Here is a 12,104-nt window from a genome sequence, read left to right on the forward strand (position 1 = left end):
CCCTCTGTGGGCAATACCAGTACTACGGTCTTAGCAGAATATCGTATCACCATTTAACGCCAGATACGCAAGCAATACAAATGACACGAATTTTATAACTAAGTGTGTGAAAAATGGCCGAAAGTCCTAGATATGACAAGGGGTAACAAAAGATACTTTCCAGTTGCTTGCGTGAGGGCTAGGTCACGTCGCCTGGTGTGCGACCTTAAGGCCCGTAGAGGATATCCGAGCCATAACAGGAATCCATTTGCAAGTTGGCTGTTCCTGGTGTTAACAGACGGGAAGCCGCTGGATGTCGAGTAAAGCAATACAAAGGAAAGAAAATCCAGATAAGGAAACACGCTATAAATCTGACATCTCGAATATGAACGGAAATAACTGAAAGAAACAGTGGTCCCCTGCCTTATATGCATCCATAGCCGTAGTCTGCAAACGTGTGTACACAGTCGTAGTGCTACGGGAAACAGCGATGTCGATGAATGCACACTTGAATTTTATGTTGTGCGAATTAACATGTTGTCAGAGTTGACAGAGTTTATAGTACCACACCTCAAACACTTCTTTTCTTTTCCAGCTTTTTAATATTCCATAATTTACTTCCATACAATGCCTTGTTACAGGCGTATATTCTCAGAATTCTGTTCGTCAGATTAAGTCCTCTGTTTCGTACTAGTAAATTTCTCTTAGCAAGAGAGATCCTCTTGGCCTTTGGTAGTCTCCTTCTTGCATACCACTTGCTTAGTCTGTCATGCTCTGTTGTCTTTCTACGGTATCAATACTCTATGGCTCCATTTACTTTGTGCTCCCCAGTTTTTCTGTTTAACGATAACATTATTTCCTCAACTCGTAATTACTTAAGCCTCTGAATTAGGTTGGATTCCATTGGATAATATTAAATACAGTTCTTGTTTCATTGATTCATAATATGTAGTAGAAAATATCATAAAACAAGAATAAATAAAACGTGCTTGCAAGAGAGAATAGACATGATACTGTCCCTTGAACAGACTCTTAGGTAAAGTGGTTCCGTTGGGTGTGTATAGGTCAATAAACCTTAAACAGATTTTCATTTGGGAGGGTTCGATAAAACATGTAAATGTACACCACACTTTAGAGCATACGATAATTCTTTGCCTACTGTAGGTATGGTTCATGAAAGGGAAAATAAGTTTACAATCATTATTTACAGTGATCTTTTGTCGCAATGAAGATGGAAAAAATCGGAGTGTACGTAAAAATCACATTATTTTGTATTATATACGAGGGGTATTCGGAAAGGAGTGTCCGGTCTGGTGCGAAATGGAAACCACAGTGAGAATCCGATGAAGCATTGCACATATGTGTTTGCCAGTGACGCTAGCATGCCTATCGACAGGATCACTTCGCTCTTCCCAGATCTGAGCGCGTAGTGATCACTTAAAGAGCCTAAGAATAGCATAGCCCGTCAAATATGAGGTGCTGGTGAGAGATTTTGCCTGATGTAATGCAGCCCACCATCATAGTACATGTTTCAGGAAAGTCTGCAAAAAAGTCATTAATTATTTAAATCATGTCATGAGATTCCTTCTTCATGACAATTCTCAGCCGCACTCGGCAGAGGCACCGAAGATGATCCAGGAGCCTTTTCGAAAACAAGTGTTTGCTCACCCGCAATACGCTCTAAAAGTGCCTGCCTCTGAGTTTCATCTTCGTTCACTTGAACCTCTGGCTATGGAGACATTTTGGCCCAGATGACGAGCTGTAGTCCAGTGCAGAGAACTCATGAAAAGCTGAAGCGGCTGCGTTCTTTGAAAGTTGGTGCAGCGCTACGACAAGTGTCTAAGTCGGAGCGGTTACCATGTAGAGATGTAGCTGGAAGGTATATCTAACCGGCTTAAATATAAGAGTTTTTATTTTCACTGTGGTTTCCATTTCACGACCGACCGACTCTTACTTTCCGAATAGCCCCCATACACAAATCGACTCTACTAAGAAATTCGTAAACAGAATACAACGAGATGGTGAGAAATTCTGAAGTCTCCTCTTAAATTGTTATTAGTTTTTACTGTTACTGACACGTTTTTCAAAATTTATATCCCTGAACACTCTCCTGGTGGAAAACAAATTACTTTTCAATGTTCATGAAAATTATTCTTATTTCTAGTATCCATTACATAGTTCCGAGTTATAGTTTGAGAAATAAATACCATTTATGAAAAATTATAGGAATGAAAAAATTTATTGGAAAGCAGTAATTTGTGTGTTACTTGAACAGGTATCTGCAGAACATTCTTGTCTTCACACCACAAATAAATCTCACAGCATACTTCTGGACTCGGAAAAATACACTGAAATACATGTTCCTATATAACACTGTGGAAAGAAAATAAGGAAATTAAACTGGTATCTTTACATTTGTAGTACCTAGATCTGACAGCATATGCATTTCAAATAAAGACGTGATTTAGTCTAAACCCATACTTTCAGATCATTGTACTGTTAGTTACATTCAACAGGACCTTCTTCCATTTTCACAGATAACAGCGATGTCATCAGCGAATTTCATAATTGATATCCCTTCGAAAAGCATTTTAATTCCACTCCTGAACCTTTATTTCCTTTATTGCTTTTTCGAGGTACAGTTAGGACTACAGGAGTGCAAGGCACCTTCCTTGCCTTACGTGCCCTTTAATCCAAACCTTGGTCCTTTGTTCCTCCACTGTTGTTGTTCCCTCCTGATTTCTGTACACACTAATGAGCTTAAACTATACGAATGCTTCTGACAGCAATACTGACTGCTACCTGACGGCTTAGCGAGCACGAAACACTGAGAACAGACCTAGGGCAAAGTGCATTGTTGTACTTAAACATATATATCTCCAAAAATTTGGCAGATAAACGTAAAACTTGAGACAATTATGTATGATGTAATGCTTGATATTCTGAGCAGTTTTTGTTTGAAAATGCACGTTAACATTCATTTTGTAAGTATTTGAATTTTTAAATTTCGGTGGTTTCTATTGTGTACCTTTTATCGTAAACTAATCAAGCAAGAAAACTAGAATTTCGAAGTTTACATCTGCATAAGAGGCTAATAAAATGTGTGGAACAGATTCTTCTGAAGGTCATAGGTGCTTTTCAATTAATTTTTCAGTTTTGTATTACCGAGGACTGCTCTGTTATCCTAAAGTTCTAAAGGAGAACTTTTCCCAGAGAAAATATAACGGAAAAGTGCTGAACAGGATTATTCAGTAATTAACAACTACGCCAAATTTCACGATGTTAGCTTTTGTAGCTCCTGAGGAATGGTATATCACAGCTCAAAAAAGTCAGTTTATGGCAATTCGTAATTTAAAGTTTTTATTTCAATTTTTGACAATATTGCTATAACTGTAATGACTACTACTGTCCACATCCGTAACCTTTATTCTCTTTCTCGTCTTCGTGGAGCAATCTCTTCCCCGCCTCCTTCGTCTAGCCAATTTTTGCTTTTTTTTTTCCTTTTGCTGCCTGAGCTTTGTCCAGTAGCACTTCATTGAAGCTTCTGAGTATTTTCAGTGTGAATGCACCTGGACCGAAGCCCAGTCTCTGCAGGCACTTAATCCTACCTACATTTCCACTGTCTAACTCTAGACAGGCATCACAGGCAGCTATCTTCACAACAACTGAGGACACAAATCCTCCTTTTGGACAACGCATCCATGTAAGGTGGCTACAGCTCTCGTTTATATTCCGTATTTTCCCTTGTACACTTTTTTCGGAAGTTCAGGATTGGCTAGATACCTGAAAGTTGGTTTTATAAACCTAATACAGCATGTGAGAAACCATGTTTGTGGTTGTTTGGCTTTCCGCTGGCTTCTGCCTGAAGATATTTGTACCACTACTTATCACAAGAGGAATGTTGACGATTATTATCTGTAAAAAGTTTGTCAAAGAATATTTCCCATACTACTTCCTGAATTTTTTCACACTATGTGTCTTATCCCTGATAGCTTCTCCGCTATTACGACACGTTTCGAGTAAAATTGTTGATATATGCAGAACTAAAACTGAAATAAGTTTGTAGCACATGCTGTTAAGAAAAAACACACACACTATGTAAACAAAGGAACTAGCAAAGAAAATATTTCTCACAGCCTTCGAATCTCATCTGCAGCTTGTTTTCATTGTGTGAACGAAAACGTGACGCACAAAAAATTTATAGCGTAGAGAAGGTGTGGAGCACAGCATAGAAAAACGCCCAAGCAAACTATTTTAAACATATGTGGAGGCAGAATTTGATTATGGGGCTTTGCGATGTTACAGCTGCCAAGAATTCTTCCGGGTTGTATGGCCGTGATCCATGGAACTCTTCTATCCCTGACGTTTCGTCCAAAGCTACGCTGGACATCTTCGGAGGTGCTCCTGGTTGTGCTGAGTCTTGCCAACTGATGAGTCGGACGTTGAAGAACGGCGGGAATACCGTGGAAAGTGGGCGTGGTCTGGATTTCACTTGATAGCAGAGAGAAACCTTGTCAAGGATAAAAAGTAACTATCGATCATAGTACATCAAAGATAAAAACTTATCGATTCTGTAGCGGCACTGTACATGTATCGCTGAGTTTCATGGCTTCTTCTTTTCTGTTAAAATTATCCCCATGTTCATAAAACATCTAAAGCTGGCTTTTGAGAAGAATGGGTACTCTAGTAATGAAATAAATAGAGTTTTGTGACCGAATAAGACGAAGCCTAAGGACAACGATAGGACTCAGCGATGGAAGAATACCGTTTCTCTACCCTTTATCAAAAAAGTAACGGATCAAATCGGCAATATTTTAAGGAAACATAACGTTCGAACGATTTTCAGACCAACTAAGAAAATAGGCCAAGCACTTCGTTCCGTTAAGGATGAACGTTCCCATCTGTCTACAAGTGGTGTATACAAGATTCCGTGTACATGTGGTAGGGTCTACATTGGAACTACAAAGAGAAGTATTCACACGGTTGAAGGAACATAAAAGCCTCTGCCGACTAGGGAAAACAGACAAGTCAGCGGTGGTAGAACATGTTCTTCAGTCGGGTGGTCACATAGTGAAATCTTCGGAAACTGAAGTTTTATGTACTATGACGAACTATTATCCACGGCTATGTAGAGAAGCCATCTAAATATATAAACATGGGGATAATTTTAACAGAAAAGAAGAAGCCATGAAACTCAGCAATATATGGACAGTTACGCTACACAATCAGTGAGTAGTTTTTATCTTTGACGTACTATGATCGATAGTTATATTTTATCCTTGTCAAGGTTTATCAAGTGAAATCCAGACCACGCCCACTTTCCACGGTATTAACGCCGTTCTTCGACGTCCGACTCGTCAGTCGGCAAGACTCAGCACAACCAGGAGCACCTCCGAAGATGTCCAACGTAGCCTTGGACGAAACTTCAGGGATAGAAGAGTTCCATGGACCACGACCATACAACCGGTAAGAATTCTCGGCAGCTGACACATCCGGTCGTGAAAGCATTCATTGTATGGTTTGCTATGTTATTCTTAAAGAACCAATCTAATAAATTACGCAACAAAAAATTTCGAATTTTTTTCGTAATTTTGCCTTACATCTGGCCTTAAAGAAAGTATGTAAGCGGATCCGAAACGAATAGGAATGATTGAAGGGAAGATGAGGCCGTAAATGTCGAAATACACTGACATACGTGGCTATAACAAAGGGCAGATTGTGACACACTCCTCTGGAAATCTACCAGCCATCTGTCGAATCCATGAAACGCTGAATAGTTGCTGTGCTGAGTTCCAAAACCAGATACACGCGGTATTAAGCAGATGATCATTACGCTTCGGATCCCGTATATGGCTTACTAACGCATCTTTCCCTATATCTCTCTTATATCTCACTATTTCGACCGGCCCACAGATTGCACAGGTGTTCATATAGCGTCTATCCGTCCTTGTGAAATGTAACGTCAGTGCTGGACTTTACAGTTGTGTAGCCTTCGTAAGTGTGCTGCCAGTGCTCCTGTGAAGGCTTGACCAGTGTGTGTGGGTGGTGCCCGCAGAGCGCCCGCGCGCGCCGGCCAGCGTGCTGACGCCGGCGCTGGGCCTGGTGGTGGGCGTGCTGGCCGCCATGCTGGTGCTCGGGGGCGGCATCGCGCTGCTGATGCGCCTCTACTGCTCGCAGCGCCGCCCCCGACCGCACGCGCCGCGCCGCAAGCGCGACGCCGACCTGGGCCTGGGCCTCGGCCTGGGGCTGGGGGGCGGCAGCAAGGCCGCCAGCCCCGTCGCGCCCGCCGCCTCCGCCGGCGCCGCCTCCGGCCCCTACAAGGGCTGCGGAAGCCCTTCCAGCAAGGGCACACTCGCCACGGTCGACAGCGCCGACAGCGACGAGAAGAACCCGGACGTCATACCGCAGTCACAGAAGGGTAACTCCGGAACCGCTCTCCCGACTTACCCCCTTCCACTCGCTGAAATCCACGACTTCTTCACTGAAAACAATACGCACAACGATGCTGATAGCACTTTGCAAATTTATTTACATAACAAATTTTATTGAGAAGGTTTATACAGGTAGCAGATTTTGATAGTTGTATGTGTTAATGTCAGAATTTATAATTATTGTTTACTCCGCTGAAAGACTCTCTGACAAAAAGAGTATACTCATAAAAAAAAAACAGAAATTAAGTACCATCCCGGAAAAAACATATAAAAAAGTTCTCTAGTACCTGACTGCGAGTTTTAAGATATGCTGTAAGGTCTCCTTACAACTGTACCACAACGTTCCTGTACGTTACAGACTACGCACCTAATCTTGCCGCTGCAACCGTGTGATCAGCAACATGCTAAAATAATTGAAAAGCAATACTGTGATCCATGCAGAGTGCGTGCTCACAACTACTGAAACAACTATTGCTATACTTTTATATAGATATTTGATTATCAGGGGGTGGGGGGGGGGGTTGGTCAAGAAGAAAGAAAGCGGTAAAAACTGTAATTTAGTATATTTAGAAAATAGATGATTTAAACCCCGACAAACTTTACAAATACCTTTACATTTCTTCGACAGTGCGATTAGCAACAACCTTTATTATCCCGCATTGTCTATAATCAATAATGACGTCTCTGGCGACAATAAAGATACGAATATTACTCTCAATGTATGCATACACAAATCGCACAAAATCCCTCCAGTGCGGAAGTGAGCAACAAATACGTGCAGCAATTAATACTCTTCTCCGGCGCTACTAGCACGATCACGTCAGCGTCCGACTACTTCCGACTCAACAACTGTTAGCTCGCTACTACTCGCGGTAATAATACCTCTGACTCAGAGTTCGTGTATGCACACCGCGCCAGAATCAGTGGCCAACTTTCCAAAGATATATTAACGTCCAACTTTCAAAGTGTCATCTTGCAGCAAAATGCTTTAAGTTTCATCCCATACATTAACTTTCGCTGTTACTTCCACTTTAATTTTCACCTTGCCTGAGTGACTACCATTGGTCATAAAGCAAACGTCCCATCTGAATTCAATTTTTTCCCGCACTTCATTCAGCATATCAGCGGCCTGAGTTTCGAAGCCTGCTACGAAACAATTTCGATCATACTGATCTATGCCGTCCGGTTACCAATATCGTACTCTACCATGTGCTGATAAGTAATTTTCAGTAAGTCAACCACTTGCGTTAAACATTAAGGTCCGTTTCAAATCCTGCAACGTGAACAGAACTATTTCTTCATCCGTTTCAAAACTTCCGACGAGAATGCACCAATCATAACGCTTCACTCCACGTCATTCCATTCTAGCCGACTCGTTTTTAGGATGTTAGACCGAACATCCGTCAGTCTTTTCAGAGCTGTAGTTCAAATCTTCAAATGTGTGTCAATTCTTTAGGGACCGAACTGCTGAGATCATCGGTCCCTAGACTTACACACTACTTAGAATAACCTACGCTAAGAACAACTCACTCACCCATGCCCGAGGGAGGACTCGAACCTCCGTCAGGAGCGGCCGCGCAATCTGTGACATGGCGCCTCAAACCGCGCGGTCACTCCGCGCTGCGAGATATAGTTGTGAGTATGCTGACAGCCAAGATGGACAGCACATGAATCGCTGTACAACGTAGCCCAGTGAAGCGAGGAATGAACCTCGACAACCACATCATAAAGAACTGCAAAGCATGGTATTCTATGCACCCTAACCCATTGACAACTGGCATTTCTATTACGGAGGCAAAGGTACTTCTCGTTCAAGAACAGTTGGTGAAGCATTTTGGTGCACAGAGGGTAAATGATACTCTTCTACAGTCCTATAAATGTATGACTGAAAACAGCAAAGTGATTCATATTGTGAAGTCATTCATATTATGAATGCAGATGTGCCGCTGTGGCCTAGCGGTTCTAGGCGCTGCAAACCGGAACCGCGCTGCTGCTACGGTCGCAGGTTGGAATCCTGCCTCGGGCATGGATGTGTGTGTTGTCCTTAGCTTAGTTAGGTTTAAGTAGTTCTAAGTCTAGAGGACTGATGACCTCAGATGTTAAGTCCCAAACTGCTTAGAGCCATTTGAACCATTTTGATTAAGAAATGTATGAACAAAATCTGCAGAAGAGAACGAAACGATTGGTTGTGTATTAAAAAACGTACCATTAGATTAACGCCTAAACTTGGCTAACGACTCTTTCACATTGTTAATTCAAACGTATTGTATTATTAACTTTGGAAGGTGTACTTACTCTAAGAAGGCAACAACACATGTTTTCACTGTTCCCTTCAATTTCAGTTTCAAAACTGATAACGTTCAAATGAAACACACAAAATTCACGGCAACAATGCTTTCAGATCTTCGAATTTTTCTAGATACCTACAGAGATCAATAATGGTAATGAGATTTCCAAATTCAACTTTGTAGGAATAATGGTGTACAACTTAAATGTTTTTCTCATTTTTCGTTAAATTTTAAGGTGGACACATGGCACATATTGCAACTCATCCCCTCATATCTCTTGTCATTTCTGCAGGTGCGGCAATAATTCGACCTCTTAGCACTACGAGATCCATAGGTAATGATAAGAAACGCTTCCAGTCTTTAACGAAACCTCAAAGAAAAGTATCGAGGGTAGTCAAGTCTGGAGAACTGGACGACCATGAAATCGGCTCCCCTCGACCAGTCCAACGATGCCTAAAGCCATTACCGAGAGCGTCTCGCAGTTCCCTGATCTAGTGAGGCGATGCTCCATCTTGCTGGAAGTAAATGTGTTCATCTTGATCAACGCCACGTATATGTGGGAACAGAACAATTTCGACCATATCCACGTACATAAAACCGTTTATGGTTTTCTTACGAAAAAACAATTATCCATAAAATTTAGTTTTGCTAAAAAAATCGCTGTAGGACCATCACGAACGTGCAAAATACTGGTTTGCCTTTTCACTGCCCCGAATCCTGCAGTGGTAGTTGTTGACCTTGCCACTCATAAAACCATGTCGCTGAAAATAATGTGAATTTCCTCAGTCCAGCGTAACATATCCGCAGATAATGCCTTATGTGTCTCCTTATTTGCGTCTTTGGGAGCGTCTAACAATGTCAGTCTGTATGTCTTCCGGTGCATTCTAACAACACCAGTCCGAATGGATTTCGGTATAATGTTTTCGTAACGCTTTCTGGACAGTATACAAAACTCCAAGCTCTCACGACGCACGATCCGTTGATTTCCTGGGACTACCAACAAAACACCTCCGTCCCACTCGCTCGACGACATTCTCAGAAAGTCATGGACGATCTGAAGATTTGCTGTGACGATTGCTACAACCTGTTTGAACGAAATTCTGATGCAAGGTGTAAATTGTAGGCCTACTAGGAGGTTCGTTATAGTACTTGGTACGAAATTTACGTTGAACCCTAGTTGCTGACTTCGTTTACTCCATCCAATACACGCATCGAACACTTTCAGTTACCGTGCAGTCTACCGTTTATAGCTTCAACTTTGTCTTTCCTAGTGTCGGAATTCGGTACTACAACAATAAGTGAGTGAGGCTGCTGCCATAGGACTGCATTTCAATAACATGACTTTTAATTTAGTGCCGTCCCCTGCAGCGGAATTCGCTATTATTACAACAGTTGAATAAAAATTGCAGTACTATTCAACAATAAGGGACCTGAGCCTCATGTGTAATCCATCTCAATAGGATTGTATATGTAAGTGAATTTGTAAAGACTCTTTACAGTCTTCCTGTACTGTTAACAAACTGTGCATACTGAAAGTTTAATCTCAGTCAAATTAATCACTTCATTCCAACCCCCATGATCAATGTTGGCTGCTGATTTTATGGAAGAAAAGTCTTCAGTCTTTTCCCGTGATTTCTTTATTTACTCTTTCGTACAGCACGATCTGTTTTCATTTTAAACTGTACTTCGTAGTGAAATAGGTGCTTTGAATATATATTTTTTTTAAACACCTCAGTGCTTCAGTATACTAAGCCACTGAAATAATGTTAACGTATTGTGTGTTGTACTCGCATATACTAAGTTAACTGTAACATATATTGTGTAATTGACCTGCACTACCCAACACAATTAAGCGGTCACGTTTTAGAAAACCCACTATTGTACCCCGTTGTTAGTTACTTAGTTTTTTGTTGCACGGACCATTTGCACGGTAAATCGTAATGATGTGGAAAGAGTCATTTTACGTTTGTGAGTATGGCTACATGCTGAACAGCATTTACTAACGTTTTTCTTTTTTATATACCGATTTGAGTTAGTACATCCTTTCCATCACCTTCTGCACTCTACAATGGTACGAATTCTTCTACAGAATGGAAGGAGTTATCAAAGAGAAACTTTTTCAGTTTAATTTCAAATTGTTATTTTTTGCGATGCTGATGTTTGAAATCTTGCTTTTTCTGTAATTGTGAAAAAAGAAGGCCAGAGCTCACATGTTTATGCGAGGTGTCACGTGGGTTAATGGTGTCCCTTGGAAACAAATTTCACTTCACTTTTGCCCAGTGCGACTGTGGACGTTTTACGTGCTGTTCCTGTACAGAGACAGCCAGTCGCTGGCTCTATGGTTCCGGTTTGACAGGTATCCCTTTCGACACCATTTACATTTCGCGTACGGCCAGCAGGCTCTAGTTCATACACGTAGCACCACCCAGCAGGCCGCAGTCGTAATGGCCATCTGTCAGACCAGCGCCTAGGAACCAGGAACACATTTAAAGTGTCCAAGAAAGGTGGGCGGGTATCTTCGAGGGTGTTGCCGAACTGGGGTGTCTTAGAAGGGTCCTCTGCCTTTTATCCACATTTGTGTCAATGTCGCAACCTCACCACGAAACAAGGGGACTGTAAACGCATAAACGCCTTGTGGTGCTTCAGATCGTGTTCAGATTTTGTCAAGTGGATTCGAACGGTCGCTAGTGGTTCCACACACTACACACTAGAGAAAAAATGGCTGTGGTGTTACACTCAATACAGGTGCTATCACTTTCAGTGGAAATGCAGGCCCATGATGTCCTTAGCGAAGGGGTCAATCGTCAGGGGACTGCCAGCAGTGTCAAAGGTTGCTTAGAACACCGTCCCACTCTCGTCAAGGTGAGAACTGCCCTTTTAAATTTCGAAATGCGTCGGGATTAACGTCGCAAGGGAAGATGTGGTTTCAACGACGCCCTTTATGCCACTTGCATAAGCTTTTTCCTGTCAGTTCTTAGAAGCGATATGTGTGACATATTTCCCTAGTCTACCTGTAAGAAAGCAGCGGGATTTAAACGCTGGGCGGTGCGCATCTGACCTCAATCTCAGGAGCGTCAAACGAAGGAGTGAAATGTGAGCAAAAGGGGGTGTGAGGACTTTTCCGTCATGTGGTATGACCACGGTGGCGTTGGACAGAATTGTGGTTGAATTTGGTGCCAATGTGACGCCATTCAGACACCTTACACCATATATGAACTCTGCGCTCTGGCCTTTTATTCGCATTTGTCGGTACCCCGCAGTTTAAAGTGCCAAAGAGCCGAGGGTGACGTAGCAGTGCGTCACGCTTTTGCTTCGTTACAGATGAAGCCTGTAGGCACCTTTGAACCAAATGTCAAACTACTGTTTAGCAGTGTGAGACAAGTACGACGTTTCTAAACAGTGGCCT

The 12,104-nt window shown here is 42.1% G+C and overlaps 1 protein-coding gene across 1 annotated transcript in view; it reads left to right on the plus strand.

The window, feature by feature from the left end:
* Positions 1–10,214, plus strand: part of LOC126260710 (hemicentin-2) — a 695,733-nt gene extending 685,519 nt beyond the window's left edge. The window contains exons 12-13 of the mRNA XM_049958047.1: positions 6,035–6,397; positions 10,198–10,214. Coding sequence (XP_049814004.1) covers positions 6,035–6,397; positions 10,198–10,214 — 380 coding nt within the window. The remainder of the gene's footprint in view (positions 1–6,034; positions 6,398–10,197) is intronic.
* The last annotated feature ends 1,890 nt before the right edge of the window (positions 10,215–12,104 follow it).

Source organism: Schistocerca nitens, chromosome 5 (assembly GCF_023898315.1).
Source record: "Schistocerca nitens isolate TAMUIC-IGC-003100 chromosome 5, iqSchNite1.1, whole genome shotgun sequence".
Taxonomy (NCBI): Eukaryota; Metazoa; Arthropoda; class Insecta; order Orthoptera; family Acrididae; genus Schistocerca; species Schistocerca nitens.